Source organism: Somniosus microcephalus, chromosome 12 (genome assembly GCF_052327205.1).
Source record: "Somniosus microcephalus isolate GS21.2 chromosome 12, FLI_Smic_1.0, whole genome shotgun sequence".
Classification (NCBI taxonomy): Eukaryota; Metazoa; Chordata; class Chondrichthyes; order Squaliformes; family Somniosidae; genus Somniosus; species Somniosus microcephalus.
Window position 1 is genome coordinate 222,855,311 of NC_140998.1, and position 16,370 is coordinate 222,871,680.

The window sequence follows — 16,370 nt, forward strand, 5'->3', positions numbered from 1 at the left end:
CCCCTACAGCCCTCCCTATCTCTGTAACCTCCTCCAGCCCCTACAACCCTCCCTATCTCTATAACCTCCTCCAGCCCCTACATCCCTCCCTATCTCTGCAACCTCCTCCAGCCTCGACAACCCTCCCGATCACTGTAACCTCCTCCAGCCCCTACAACCCTCCCTATCTCGGTAACATTCTCCAGCCCCGACAACCCTCCCTACCTCTGTAACCCACTCCAGCCCCTACAACCCTCCCTATCTCTGTAACCTCCTCCAGCCCCTACAACCCTCCCTATCTCTGTAACATCCTCCAGCCCCTACAACCCTCCAAATCTCTGTAACCCCCTCCAGCCCCCTACAACCCTCCCTATCTCTGTAACCTCCTCCAGCCCCTACAACCCTCCCTATCTCTGCAACCTGCTCCAGCCCCGTACAACCCTCCCTATCTCTGTAACCTCCTCTAGCACCCTACAACCCTCCTTATCTCTGTAACCTCCTCCAGGCCCTACAACCCTCCCTATCTCTGTACCCTCCTCCAGCCCCTACAACCCTCCCTCTCTCTGTAACCTCCTCCAGCCCCTACAACCCTCCCTGTCTCTGCAACCTCCTCCAGCCCCTACAACCCTACGTATCTCTGTAACCTCCTCCAGCCCCTACAACCCTCCATATCTTTGTAACCTCCTCCAGCCCCTACAACCCTCCCTATCTCTGTAACCTCCTCCAGCCCCTACAACCCTCCCTATCTCTGTAACCCACTCCAGCCCCCTACAACCCTCCCTATCTCTGTAACCTCCTCCGGCCCCTACAACCCTCCCTATCTCTGTAAACTCCTCCAGCCCCTACAACCCTCCCTATCTCTGTAACCTCCTCCAGCCCCTACAACCCTCCCTATCTCTGTAACCCCCTCCAGCCCGCTACAACCCTCCCTATCTCTGTAACCTGCTCCAGCCCCTACAACCCTCCCTATCTCTGTAACTTCCTCAAGACGCCTACAACCCCCCCTAGCTTTGTAACCTCCTCCAGCCCCTACAACCCTCCCTATCTCTGTAACCTCCTCCAGCCCCATCAACCCTCCCTAGCTTTGTAACCTCCTCCAGCTCCCTACAATCATCCCTATCTCTGTAACCTTCTCCAGCCCCTCCAACACTCCCTATCTATGTAACCTCCTCCAGCCCCTACAAACCTCCCAATCTCTGTAACCTTCTCCAGCCCCTACAACCCTCACTATCTCTGTAAACACCTCCAGTCCCTACAACCCTCCCTATCTCTGTAAACCCCTCCAGCCCCCTACAACCCTTCCGATCTCTGTAACCTCCTCCAGCCCCTACAACCCTCCCTATCTCTGTAACCTCCTCCAGCCTCTTCGTCTCCTCCCTATCTCTGGAACCTCCTCCAGCACCCTACAACCCTCGCTATCTCTGTAACCTCATCCAGCTCCTACAACCCTCCCTATCTCTGTAACCTCCTCCAGCCCCTACAACCCTCCCTATCTCTGCAACCTGCTCCAGCCCCCTACAACCCTCCCTATCTCTGTAACCTCCTCTAGCCCCCTACAACCCTCCCTATCTCTGTAACCTCCTCCAGGCCCTACAACCCTCCCTATCTCTGTAACCTCCTCCAGCCCCTACAACCCTCCCTCTCTCTGTAACCTCCTCCAGCCCCTACAACCTCCTCCAGCCCCTACAACCCTACGTTTCCCTGTAACCTCCTCCAGCCCCCTGCAACCCTCCCTATATCTGTAACCTCATCCAGCCCGTACAACACTCCCTATCTCTGTAACCTCCTCCAGACCCCTACAAACCTCCCTATCTCTGTAACCTCCTCCAGTCCCTACAACAGTCCCTATCTCTGTAACCCCCTCCAGCCCACTACAACCCTCCCTATCTCTGTAACCCCCTCCTACCCCTATGACCCTCCCTATCTCTGTAACCTCCTCCAGCCCCCTACAGCCCACCCTATCTCTGTGACCTCCTCCAGCCCCCTACACCCTTCCCTATCTGTGTAACCTCCTCCAGCCCCTACAACCCTCCCTATGTCTATAACCTCCTCCAGCCCCTACAACCCTCCCTATCCCTGTAACCTCCTCCAGCCCCTACAACCCTCCCTATCTCTGTAACCTCCTCCAGCCCCCTACAACCCTCCCTGTCTCTGTAACCTCCTCCAGCCCTTACCACCCTCCCTATCTCTTTAACCTCCTCCAGCCCCCTACAACCTTCCCTATCTCTGTAACCCCCTCCAGCCCCTACAACCCTCCCTACCTCTGTAACCTCCTCCAGCCTCTTCATCTCCTCCCTATCTCTGGAACCTCCTCCAGCACCCTACAACCCTCCCTATCTCCGTAACCTCATCCAGCTCCTTCAACCCTCCCTATCTCTGTAACCTCCTCCAGCCCCTACAACCCTCCCTATCTCTGTAACCTCCTCCAGCCCCCTACAACGCTCCCTATCTCTGTAACCTAATCCAGCTCCTACAACCCTCCCTATCTCTGTAACCTCCTCCAGCCCCTACAACACTCCCTATCTCTGTAACCTCCTCCAGCCCCCTAAAGCCCTCCCTATCTCTGTAACCTCCTCCAGCCCCTACAACCCTCCCTCTCTCTGTAACCTCCTCCAGCCCCTACAACCCTCCCTTTCGCTGCAACCTCCTCCAGCCCCTACGACCCTACGTATCTCTGTAACCTCCTCCAGCCCCCTACAACCCTCCCTATATCTGTAACCTCATCCAGCCCCTACAACACTCCCTATCTCTGTAACCTCCTCCAGACCCCTACAAACCTCCCTATCTCTGTAACCTCCTCCAGTCCCTACAACAGTCCCTATCTCTGTAACCCCCTCCAGCCCCTACAACCCTCCCTATCTCTGTAACCACCTCCAGCCCACTACCACCCTCCCTTTCGCTGTAACCTCCTCCTACCCCTACAACCCTCCCTATCTCTGTAACCTCCTCCAGCCCCCTACAGCCCTCCCTATCTCTGTAACCTCCTCCAGCCCCCTACACCCTTCCCTACCTCTGTAACCTCCTCCAGCCCCTACAACCCTCCCTATGTCTATAACCTCCGGGTGCCCCTACAACCCTCCCTATCTCTGTAACCTCCTCCAGCCACCTACAACCCTCCCTATCCCTGTAATCTCCTCCAGCCCCTACAACCCTCCCTATCTCTGTAACCTCCTCCAGCCCCCTACAACCCTCCCTGTCTCTGTAACGTCCTACAGCCCCTACAACCCTCCCTATCTCTTTAACCTCCTCCAGCCCCTACAACCCTCCTTATCTCTGTAACCTCCTCCAGCCCCTACAACCCTCCCTACCTCTGTAACCTCCTCCAGCCCCTACAACCCTCCCTACCTCTGTAACCTCCTCCAGCCCCTACAACCCTCCCTATCTCTGTAACCTCCTCCAGCCCTACAACCCTCCCAGATCTCTGTCCTCCTCCAATTCCGGCCTCTTGCGCATCCCCCCGGTTTCCATCGCTCCACCATTGGCGGCCGTGCCTTCAGCCGCCTGGGCCCCGAGCTCTGGAATTCCCTCCCTAAACCTCTCCGCCTCTCCCTCCTCCTTTAAGACGCTCCTTCAAACCTCCCTCTCCGACCAAGCTTTTGGTCACCTGTCCTAATATCTCATGTGCTCCGTCTCAGATTTTGTCTGATAATCTCTCCTTTGAAGCGCCCAGGGATGTTTAGCTATGTTAAAGGAGCTATATAAATGGGAGTTGTTGGTGTTAGTGAACCAGTTGTGTTTTGATGTCATTCTGTGTCATTTTTCACAGTGATTCTCCTGGTCCCAGCCCAGACATGACCTGAAGTTGGACTAACACCTTGCCCTGGTGATGTGTGTGTCACGGATCCTGGACCTGACCCCCAGTTGATCGTAGCCACAGTCTGAAGCCTCCCTCCTCAAACTGTTGTCTCCTCCGTTACACGAGGTCCGTTTGGAGATATTGTGCTGCAGGCAGATTAGATTGAGCGACAGCCCCAGGGAGTAAATCCAGTGCCGACTGCAGGTGGGCCTGGGATCTTCCTGCCCCGTGTGTGTGGGGCTCAGGACCACACCGACTGTGAGATTGGTTAACACAGCACAGGCCGGGGATGGAGCCTGGCCCTCTCCTGCTCACTCACCCCCTCGACTCACTCACTGGTAGGTCGCGTGGAGTCTGTGGGCCGATGGCGAGTCGATCACTTTCATTCCGATCCCGCTCAGTTTCCGGCTCCACTCTGCGTGGGTTGGTCAGCCCGGCCCAGAGTCTTTCCTGCTCGGTGGGGCAAACCGGCCCCTCGTGGGCCGTGGGGGTAAAGGTCACGCTCTCTCTCTCTCTCTGTTCCCATCGTTCTCTCTCTCTCTCTCCCTGGTTCCCATCGTTCTCTCTCTCTCCCTCGACAGGACCAGGTTCCAGACTCCAGCCGTAGAATTCGCCCGGCAGCAGACTTTCGCCCAAGGATGATCCCACTCCAGGAATCAGCCGCTGAACGGCTCGGTGACGAGAACCCCAACCACCCAGGTAAATATCGGGAGATCGAGTCAAATCACAGCCCAGATCAGGTCACTCAGCCCATCCAGTCGCTCCACATCCCCCCACACCACCAGAATCCGAATCACACAGCCCGTCCCACCCCCAAATCACACACACCGACTCTCATTGGGGTACGGGTTCCTCACACACTGACTCTCACTGGGGTACGGGTTCCTCACACACTGACTCTCACTGGGGTACGGGTTCGACACACACTGACTCTCACTGGGGTACGGGTTACACACACACTGACTCTCACTGGGGTACGGGTTCCACACACACTGATTCTCACTGGGGTACGGGTTCCTCACACACTGACTCGCACTGGGGTACGGGTTCCTCACACACTGACTCTCACTGGGGTACGGGTTCCACACACCCTGACTCTCACTGGGGTACGGGTTCCACACACACTGACTCTCACTGGGGTACGGGTTCCACACACACTGACTCTCACTGGGGTACGGGTTCGACACACACTGACTCTCACTGGGGTACGGGTTCCACACACACTGACTCTCACTGGGGTACGGGTTCCACACACACTGACTCTCACTGGGGTACGGGTTCGACACACACTGACTCTCACTGGGGTACGGGTTCCACACACACTGACTCTCACTGGGGTATGGGTTCCACACACACTGACTCTCACTGGGGTACGGGTTCAACACACACTGACTCTCACTGGTGTACGGGTTCCACACACACTGACTCTCACTGGGGTACATGTTCCACACACACTGACTCTCACTGGGGTACGTGTTCCACACACACTGACTCTCACTGGGGTACGGGTTCAACACACACTGACTCTCACTGGGGTACGGGTTCAACACACACTGACTCTCACAGGTGTACGGGTTCCACACACACTGACTCTCACTGGGGTACGGGTTCCACACACACTGACTCTCACTGGGGTATGGGTTCCACACACACTGACTCTCACTGGGGTACGGGTTCAACACACACTGACTCTCACTGGTGTACGGGTTCCACACACACTGACTCTCCCTGGGGTACGGGTTACACACACACTGACTCTCACTGGGGTACGGGTTCCACACACACTGACTCTCACTGGGGTACGGGGTGTGTGGAATTTTTCGGTTACTTTATCCCGCTGGGGTTGCCAAGGGTTACAGATAATCCGAGGATGGGGTGTGTGTAATTGGGGCGTAGGCCTGAACATGTCAGCCGTTTTTTCCAGGTTTCCGGAAGCGAGAGCGTGAGCGGATTCTCTCGGACCCGTCCCTCGACACGGACCTGTCTGACCAAGGGCTTTACGAGGATGTGAGTGTGGAGCCTTCCCTGTCGCCCGGATCTCCTGCACGTTACCCAGCCTCGCGCTGGACCAGGCTCTCCGTTCGGCCTACACAGCACCCGGTGAGTCAGGAGACTCAGGGTCCCGGATCCACACCCTGGGGGAGAGGGAGGAGGTGCCAGGCTAAGTCTCTCCATCTCAATCCCATCTCCAAGAACAATCTTCATCCAACACCGCTCATTTCCCATCCATAGCTGGGAGTCTATCAATAATCTCGGATCTAACCGCGTGCTGTACCTGCCCTGGGAGTGTTTGATGGGACGGTGTAGAGGGAGCTTTACTCTGTATCTAACCCGTGCTGTACCTGCCCTGGGAGTGTTTGATGGGACAGTGTAGAGGGAGCTTTACTCTGTATCTAACCTGTGCTGTACCTGCCCTGGGAGTGTTTGATGGGACAGTGTAGAGGGTGCTTTACTCTGTATCTAACCCGTGCTGTACCTGCCCTGGGAGTGTTTGATGGGACATTGTAGAGGGAGCTTTACTCTGTATCTAACCCGTGCTGTACCTGCCCTGGGAGTATTTGATGGGACAGTGTAGAGGGAGCTTTACTCTGTATCTAACCGGTGTACCTGCCCTGGAAGTGTTTGATGGGACAGTGCAGAGGGAGCTTTACTCTGTATCTAACCCATGCTGTACTTGCCCTGGGAGTGTTTGATGGGACAGTGTAGAGGGAGCTTTACTCTGTATCTAACCCGTGCTGTACCTGCCCTGGGAGTATTTGATGGGACAGTGTAGAGGGAGCTTTACTCTGTATCTAACCCGTGATGTACCTGCCCTGGGAGTGTTTGATGGGACAGTGTAGAGGGAGCTTTACTCTGTATCTAACCCCGTGCTGTACCTGCCCTGGAAGTGTTTGATGGGGACGGTGTAGAGGGAGCTTTACTCTGTATCTAACCCGTGCTGTACCTGCCCTGGGAGTGTTTGATGGGACAGTGTAGAGGGAGCTTTACTCTGTATCTAACCCGTGCTGTACCTGCCCTGGGAGTGTTTGATGGGACAGTGTAGAGGGAGCTTTACTCTGTGTCTAACCCGTGCTGTACCTGCCCTGGGAGTGTTTGATGGGACAGTGTAGAGGGAGCTTTACTCTGTATCGAACCCGTGCTGTACCTGCCCTGGGAGTGTTTGATGGGACAGTGTAGAGGGAGCTTTACTCTGTATCTAACCCTGTGCTGTACCTGCCTTGGGAGTGTTTGATGGGACAGTGTAGAGGGAGCTTTATTCTGTATCTAACCCGTGCTGTACCTGCCCTGGGAGTGTTTGATGGGACAGTGTAGAGGGAGCTTTACTCTGTATCTAACCCGTGCTGTACCTGCCCTGGGAGTGTTTGATGGGACAGTGTAGAGGGAGCTTTACTCTGTATCTAACCCGTGCTGTACCTGCCCTGGGAGTATTCGATGGGACAGTGTAGAGGGAGCTTTACTCTGTATCTAACCGGTGTACCTGCCCTGGAAGTGTTTGATGGGACAGTGTAGAGGGAGCTTTACTCTGTATCTAACCCATGCTGTACTTGCCCTGGGAGTGTTTGATGGGACAGTGTAGAGGGAGCTTTACTCTGTATCTAACCCGTGCTGTACCTGCCCTGGGAGTATTTGATGGGACAGTGTAGAGGGAGCTTTACTCTGTATCTAACCGGTGTACCTGCCCTGGAAGTGTTTGATGGGACAGTGTAGAGGGAGCTTTACTCTGTATCTAACCCCGTGCTGTACCTGCCCTGGGAGTGTTTGATGGGACAGTGTTGAGGGAGCTTTACTTTGTATCTAACCCCGTGCTGTACCTGCCCTGGGAGTGTTTGATGGGACAGTGTAGAGGGAGCTTTACTCTGTATCTAACCCGTGATGTACCTGCCCTGGGAGTGTTTGATGGGACAGTGTAGAGGGAGCTTTACTCTATATCTAACCCCGTGCTGTACCTGCCCTGGGAGTGTTTGATGAGACAGTGTATAGGGAGCTTTACTCTATATCTAACCCATGCTGTACCTGCCCAGGGAGTGTTTGATGAGACAGTGTAGAGGGAGCTTTACTCTGTATCTAACCCCGTGCTGTACCTGCCCTGGGAATGTTTGATGGGACAGTGTAGAGGGAGCTTTACTCTGTATCTAACCCCGTGCTGTACCTGCCCTGGGAGTGTTTGATGGGACAGTGTTGAGGGAGCTTTACTCTGTATCTAACCCCGTGCTGTCCCTGCCCTGGGAGTGTTTGATGGGACAGTGTAGCGGGAGCTTTACTCTGTATCTAACCCGTGCTGTACCTGCCCTGGGAGTGTTTGATGGGACAGTGTAGAGGGAGCTTTACTCTGTATCTAACCCGTGCTGTACTTGCCCTGGGAGTGTTTGATGGGACAGCGTAGAGGGAGCTTTAATCTGTATCTAACCCATGTTGTCCCTGACACAGGTATAAGTGATGCTGTTTATGTCTCTGTGTACAGGGAGCTATGAGGAGAGGAGGTCAACAGGTTAGAAGTGAAGGAGTGTCTGGATTTGCGGATTATGATGAACCGTGTGAACTCTGGGGAGAACTCGTGTGACGTGATTGTGAGACTGACGCTCGCACACTAGCAGTTACTACAGTGGAACAATTCTCTCTGGACACGCCCTGTTATGTTCCTGGATTATAATGCTGGATAGTTTCCCTGGTTCAGTATCACTGCCCCCTCTCCATAAGCGGCCCTCCCGTCCCCTATGCTCCGGAGTGCACCCTTTCTGCTCAATATCCAGGGAACTGATGGCGAGACCGAATCTTATCTCCGGCTATGCCCCGCGTTCCCTGTGATTCTTCCCACTAAGGACGGGCTGAATTTATACCCTTAGCAAACTTTGACCCAATAAAAGTATTAATGGACACAGCTGAATGACTGGTGTACACAGTGAATCATCCCCTCCGGCAAACTGAAATGAATGAGCACACCATTCTCATTGTCCGCACAGAGCCCCGACATTAGCCTGGGGTGAGAGGTCAGTGTGGGGACCATTGGGGCGAAAGGTCAGTGTGGGGACTAGTGGGGTGAGAGGCCAGTGTGGGGACCATTGGGGTGAGAGGTCAGTGTGGGGACCAGTGGGGTGAAAGGTCAGTGTGGGGACTAGTGGGGTGAGAGGTGAGCATGGGGTTTCCCGTTCCATGGTCCAGGACCGACCCCTGCTCGACCGTGGCGGGAATCGCACACCCCAGTAACCCCGTGACCTGTGACCCATATCCCAGTGACCCTTGTGTCCACCGTGACTGTACCCGTGACCCGTGACCTGTACCCCAGTGACCCTGTAACCTGTGACCCGTACCCCAGTGACCCGCATTCCAGTGACACGCACTCGTGACCCCGCACCCCAGTGACCCTGTAACCTGTGACCCATACCCCAATGGCCCGTACCCCAGTGACCCGCACTCCAGTGACCCCACACCCCAGTGACCCCGTGACTCATACCGCAGTGTTCCAGGACACATGACTCCTAGTTATAGACAAAACACTGCGATGGGTAATAATTAATTGTTGATTTATTGAACCGATTACATTTTTAAAAAGATATTAGAGCAAGAATTCAGTTGGCCGAATGGCCTCTCTTTGAGGTCTGCAGAAAACAGCATCAAATTCTGAAATAAATTCACTTCCCAAAACCAACCTTCCGAAAATCCCAAATTCCCAATCCCAGCATGGCATCAAGCGACCCTTCACCCTCCGAATGCCCCCTCACCCCTTCATACGCTCCCTCCCAATGACCTCTATCTGGGGCTGGGTTTGACCCCAGGTCTCAGAGGGTGAAAGGTCGTGGCCACTCCCTGGAATTGGGGAGTTTGTTTGGAATAATTGATGACGCTAATCGAGCTCCTGCCGTCACGCCCCGTGTGACACCGACGGACGTACAGGAGCCGTCACAATTCGTAGACAAACAGAAGAAGCAGAACAAGATAAATAATCGATTCATATCAGACAGTAAGATGGAGGCTGCAGTAAAAGCGCATCATTATAATGACTCCCGGCTCCCTGACACTCAGCTCCCTGAGTCTCCATCTCCTCCCCTGATGGTGCTGACACACTCACACTCACAGACACACACTGACACTCACAGACACCCTCAGACACACTCACAGACACACACTCACACTCTCTCTCTCACACACACACACACACACACACACACTCACTCACACTCACAGACACCCTCAGACACACTCACAGACACACACACACTCACACTCACAGACACCCTCAGACACACTCACAGACACACACTCACTCACACACACTCACACTCTCTCACACTCAGTCACTCACACACACTCACACTCACAGACACCCTCAGACACACTCACAGACACACACACACACACTCACACTCACAGACACACACTCAGTCACTCACACACACACACTCACAGACACACACACACTCACACCCTCTCACACACACTCACTCACACACACTCACACTCACAGACATCCTCAGACACACTCACAGACACACTCACAGACACACACACACTCACACTCTCTCACACACACTCACTCACACACACTCACACACTCTCTCACACTCTCTCACAATCTCTCACTCACTCACTCACTCACTCACACACACACACACTCTCACACACTCACTCTCACACACTCTCTCACACACTCACTCTCACACACTCTCTCACACTCTCTCACACTCTCACACAATCTCTCACTCACACACTCTCTCACTCACACACTCTCTCACACTCTCACACACTCTCACACACTCTCACACACTCTCTCTCACACTCTCACTCACACACTCTCTCACACTCTCTCACACTCTCCCTCACACTCTCACACACTCTCACACACTCTCACACACTCTCTCTCACACTCTCTCTCACACTCTCACTCACACACTCTCACACACTCTCACACACTCTCACACACTCTCTCACACTCTCTCTCACACTCTTTCTCACACTCTCACTCACACACTCTCTCACACTCTCTCACACTCTCCCTCACACTCTCACACTCTCTCACACTCTCACACACTCTCTCACACTCTCACACACACTCTCACTCTCTCTCACACTCTCTCTCTCACACTGTCACTCACACACTCTCTCACACTCTCTCACACACTCTCTCACACTCTCTCTCACGCTCTCTCTCACACTCTCACTCACACACTCCCGCACTCTCTCTCACACTCTCTCTCTCACACTCTCTCACACACTCTCTCACACTCATACACTCTCTCACACACTCACTCTCACTGCAGCAGGGATCACTGGACAGTGATCAGGAGCAGGAATCCAGTCTGATTTGTTTGCCCGCTCCACACGCCAATGCTCTGCGGCTGATTGTGCTGCACCAGCAGGTTGTGGTGGAGAGGGAGAGGAGGGTAATGGCAGGACGGAGAGTTTGTCAGGTTCTCGGCTCAGTGCCTGTCTGTCGTGCAGGCATTAGGTGGATGCCCACATTGTGCGGGTTGTGCTGTTGGCGAGATGTTACCCTGCGCGGTGCCTTGATACAACGCACCCAGAGCTGGGGCACTCAGAGTGGAGGAGGGGTCCGACCCACCCCTCCCGAACCAAGCCCCCACCCACAGGAGTCCCTGCGGCTCCGATTAGAGTATCGCAGACCCCCTGACATGTGTGGGGTGGGGCAAGGCTTAACTCCGCAAGTGCTGCGTAAAAAGTGGATTCAGATTTCACAGAAATCAGATGGCGGCGATCGTTCGCTGACCAACCTCGGTCGCTGCAGAAAAGGTCATGAAACCGGCCGAACCCCGCAATCGTCACACTGCCCCGGGGAGGGGCGGAGAGCGGGGGAGGGGAACCTGTGAGGGAGGGGCGGAGAACGGGGGAGGGGTGCCTGTGGGGCTCGATATCCGACCCCCAGGGCAGTATGACCTCCTGACCCCACAGGGCAGAGTGACCTCCTGACCCCACAGGGCAGAGCGACCTCCTGACCCCACAGGGCAGAGCGACCTCTTGACCCCACAGGGCAGAGCGACCTCTTGACCCCACGGGGCAGAGCGACCTCCTGACCCCACAGGGCAGAGCGACCTCCTGACCCCACAAGGCAATACGACCTCCTGACCCCACAAGGCAATACGACCTCCTGACCCCACAAGGCAATACGACCTCCTGACCCCACAGGGCAGTGTGGCCTCCTGACCCCCAGGGCAGAGCGACCTCCTGACCCTCAGGGCAGTACGACCTCCTGACACCCAGGGCAGTGCGACCTCCTGACCCCCAGGACAGAGCGACCTCCTGACCCCACAGGGCAGTATGACCTCCTGACCCCCAGGTCAGTGCGACCTCCTGACCCCCAGGGCAGTGCGACCTCCTGACCCCCAGGACAGAGCGACCTCCTGACCCCCAGGGCAGTGCGACCTCCTGACCCCCAGGACAGAGCGACCTCCTGACCCCACAGGGCAGAGCGACCTCCTGACCCCCAGGGCAGTGCGACCTCCTGACCTCCAGGGGTTTCAGGACGGTCAGTCCGGGGGATCAGATTGAAGATTCTGCCTTCATTGTATAACAAGTCAGACAGAAACACAGATTCATGTTTAAAATATCGATGAGTTTTTCCCCGGCCTTCAATCTCAGACGTCCCTTGACCCCCGCCAATAAAGGGGGCTGGGGTGACCGAGCGGGACCAGGGTCTTGAGATTGAGCGATGGGAGGAATCAGGAGACGGAGACAAGGTCCGGAGAGAAAGTCCGTCTTGGTGCGGAGCGAACTGTTCATCGGACCTTGCCCCATCCCCCACTCCTCGTTCCACCGATCGTACACCGTGTTAAACAGAATCTAACAGCAAAACCTGCCGAAATAAGCAAGAGCGAGAATCCAGGCTGAGGAGATGGGACGTTGGGTCTCTAACCCTGACGGGCGAGTGATTATTCGCGATTGTCCTGCTTGTAATACCCCCCCAAAACCAGCAGAAGGCAGCCTCGCTCCACCGAACCCGGCAACCGGCAGATCAGGACACTGAGGCAGGAAGGAGACGTTCGGCCGCGGGAGGAAACGCCTCGAGGCCGATCCCCGTCTCCCCGAGGGACCGAGCAATGAGAAAAGACTGGGCTCTTCCACCGGGAGGGGAAGCGCCCGAGCGGCGATCTGACGCACCAGCTTAATCCGGAAAATGACTTCCAATTAAACTCCAGGGGCAGGAGTTGGGGCTCCCCTCAGACCCCGTCCGGAGTCGCTGCGTCCAGTCCTGGGCCCCGCACCTCAGGAGGGGCAGATTCACCAGAGAGATACCCGGGGCTGAAAGGGTTAAATCACGAGGACAGGTCACACAGACTGGGCTTGTATTCCCTGGAGTTTAGAAGATTAAGGGGTGACCTAATCGAGGTGCTTGAGATGATTAAAGGATTCGATAGGGTCAAGAGAGAGGAACTATTTCCTCTGGTGGGGGGAGTCCAGAACAAGGGGGCAGAACCTTAAAATTAGAGCCAGGCCGTTCAGGGGTGATGTCAGGAAGCACTTCTTCACCCAAAGGGGGGTGGGAATCTGGAACATTCTCCCCCAAAAAGCTGTTGAGGCTGGGGGTCAATTGGAAATGTCAAGACTGAGATTGATAGATTTGTGTTGGGTGAGGTTATTAAGGGTTACGGAACCAAGGTGGGTAGATGGAGTTAAGATACAGATCAGCCGCGATCTGATTGAAGGGCGCAACAGGCTCGAGGTAACAGGCTCGAGGGGCTGAATGGGCCTCCTCCTGTTCCTGTGTAACAGGCTCGAGGGGCTGAATGGGCCTCCTCCTGTTCCTGTGTAACAGGCTCGAGGGGGCTGAATGGGCCTCCTCCTGTTCCTGTGTAACAGGCTCGAGGGGCTGAATGGGCCTCCTCCTGTTCCTATGGGGTTGCCCTGGATGGGCCGAATGGTCACCAGTCTGGTTGATGGAGGGACAGCGGCACCTGCTGGCTGAGTGCGGGTATTACAGCGATGATCCAAAACCTCTTAAAAGGCCCTCACTCCCTTCACAGGAAAGCTGCATTTTGGAGAATCTCTTTGCTTATTCCGACAGTTACAACAATTATTTGTAAATAAATTAGATCAGTGTTTGCACAGTCCACTCGAATGGGATAGAAAGATGTAGAGGGAGAGAGAGAGAGGGAGAGAGAGAGAGAGAGAGAGAAAGAGAGAGAGAGAGACAGAGAGAGAGAGAGACAGACAGAGAGAGACAGCGAGAGAGAGAGAGGGAGAGAGACAGCGAGAGAGAGGGAGAGAGACAGAGAGAGAGAGGGAGAGAGAGAGAGAGAGAGAGAGAGAGAGGGAGAGAGACAGAGAGAGAGAGAGACAGACAGAGAGAGACAGCGAGAGAGAGAGAGGGAGAGAGAGAGAGGGAGAGAGACAGCGAGAGAGAGAGAGGGAGAGAGACAGAGAGAGAGAGGGAGAGAGAGAGAGACAGTAGAGAGAGAGACAGAGAGAGAGAGAGTGACAGAGAGAGAGAGAGAGAGAGAGAGGGAGAGAGAGAGAGAGACAGAGAGAGAGAGAGAGAGACAGAGAGAGAGAGAGAGAGCGAGAGAGAGAGAGACAGAGAGAGAGACAGAGAGAGAGAGAGAGGGAGAGAGAGACTGAAACAAAAGACCGAGTTTCCTCCACATTGGAGTTACGCTGCTTCCACCGGGCGGAGGAATACACAGGGACTGAAAATAGTCCGGGCTTGCAATGCGTCCTATGAGGATCCGAGTCTGTGATTGGACGAAAAACGTCCTCGCTTCAACAACTGTTTAATCTGTGGAGAGAATGGGACCCGGGTCAAAGGTGGAGTTCCCCATCCGGACCCTTTCACACCCAACACACTGCCCCCAAACCAGCCCGACCCCAACCCCAACCCCAACCCCAACTCTCCCCCAACCCCAACCCCAACTCTCCCTCAACCCCAACCCCAACTCTCCCCCAACCCCAACCCCAACTCTCCCCCAACCCCAACCCCAACTCTCCCCCAACCCCAACCCCAACTCTCCCTCAACCCCAACCCCAACTCTCCCTCAACCCCAACCCCAACTCTCCCCCAACCCCAACCCCAACTCTCCCCCAACCCCAACTCTCCCCCAACCCCAACCCCAACTCTCCCCCAACCCCAACTCTCCCTCAACCCCCACCCCAACCCCAACTCTCCCCCAACCCCAACCCCAACTCTCCCCCAACCCCAACCCCAACTCTCCCTCAACCCCAACCCCAACTCTCCCCCAACCCCAACCCCAACTCTCCCCCCAACCCCCAACCCCAACTCTCCCCCAACCCCAACTCTCCCTCAACCCCAACCCCAACTCTCCCTCAACCCCAACCCCAACTCTCCCTCAACCCCAACCCCAACTCTCCCCCAACCCCAACCCCAACTCTCCCCCAACCCCAACTCTCCCCCAACCCCAACCCCAACTCTCCCCCAACCCCAACTCTCCCTCAACCCCCACCCCAACTCTCCCCCAACCCCAACTCTCCCCCAACCCCCAACCCCAACTCTCCCCCAACCCCAACCCCAACTCTCCCCCAACCCCAACTCTCCCCCAACCCCAACCCCAACTCTCCCCCAACCCCAACTCTCCCTCAACCCCCACCCCAACCCCAACTCTCCCCCAACCCCAACCCCAACTCTCCCCCAACCCCAACCCCAACTCTCCCCCAACCCCAACTCTCCCTCCAACCCCCACCCCAACCCCAACTCTCCCCCAACCCCAACCCCAACTCTCCCCCCAACCCCAACTCTCCCTCAACCCCAACCCCAACTCTCCCCCAACCCCAACTCTCCCCCAACCCCAACCGCAACCCCAACTCTCCCCCAACCCCAACTCTCCCCCAACCCCAATTCTCCCTCAACCCCAACCCCAACCCCAACTCTCCCCCAACCCCAACTCTCCCCCAACCCCAACCCCAACTCTCCCCCAACCCCAACACTCGCCCAACCCCAACCCCAACTCTCCCCCAACCCCAACCCCAACTCTCCCCCAACCCCAACCCCAACTCTCCCTCAACCCCCAACCCCAACTCTCCCCCAACCCCAACTCTCCCCCAACCCCAACCCCAACTCTACCCCAACCCCAACTCCAACTCTCCCCCAACCCCAACTCTACCCCAACCCCAACCCCAACTCCAACTCTCCCCCAACCCCAACTCTCCCCCAACCCCAACCCCAACTCTACCCCAACCCCAACCCCAACTCCAACTCTCCCCCAACCCCAACTCTACCCCAACCCCAACCCCAACACCAACTCTCCCCCAACCCCAACCCCAACTCTCCCCCAACCCCAATCCCAACCCCAACCCCAACCCAACTCTCCCCCAACCCCAACTCTCCCCCAACCCCAACCCCAACTCTCCCCCAACCCCAATCCCAACCCCAACCCCCAACCCCAACTCTCCCCCAACCCCAACTCTCCCCCAACCCCCAACCCCAACTCTCCCCCCAACCCTCCCCCAACCCCAACCACAACTCTCCCCCAAACCCAACCCTAACTCTCCCCCAACCCCAACCCCCAACACTCCCCCAACCCCAACCCCAACTCTCCCCCAACCCCAACCCTAACTCTCCCCAACCCCAACCCCAACTCTCCCCAACCCCAACCCCAACACTCCCCCAACCCAAACTCTCCCCCAACCCCAA

At 56.0% G+C, this 16,370-nt stretch overlaps 2 protein-coding genes across 2 annotated transcripts in view; one reads left to right on the forward strand and one right to left on the reverse strand.

Annotated features, from left to right (window-relative positions):
- The window catches only part of nphs1 (NPHS1 adhesion molecule, nephrin), a 152,461-nt gene extending 143,812 nt beyond the window's left edge, over window positions 1-8,649 (forward strand). The window contains exons 27-29 of the mRNA XM_086002484.1: window positions 4,357-4,474; window positions 5,700-5,875; window positions 8,238-8,649. Of these exons, the coding sequence (XP_085858610.1) occupies window positions 4,357-4,474; window positions 5,700-5,875; window positions 8,238-8,336 (393 nt within the window). The 3' untranslated portion in view covers window positions 8,337-8,649. The remainder of the gene's footprint in view (window positions 1-4,356; window positions 4,475-5,699; window positions 5,876-8,237) is intronic.
- A 4,805-nt stretch (window positions 8,650-13,454) lies between these two features.
- The window catches only part of nfkbid (nuclear factor of kappa light polypeptide gene enhancer in B-cells inhibitor, delta), a 26,925-nt gene continuing 24,009 nt past the window's right edge, over window positions 13,455-16,370 (reverse strand). The window contains exon 8 of the mRNA XM_086004108.1: window positions 13,455-14,501. Coding sequence (XP_085860234.1) covers window positions 14,442-14,501 — 60 coding nt within the window. The 3' untranslated portion in view covers window positions 13,455-14,441. The remainder of the gene's footprint in view (window positions 14,502-16,370) is intronic.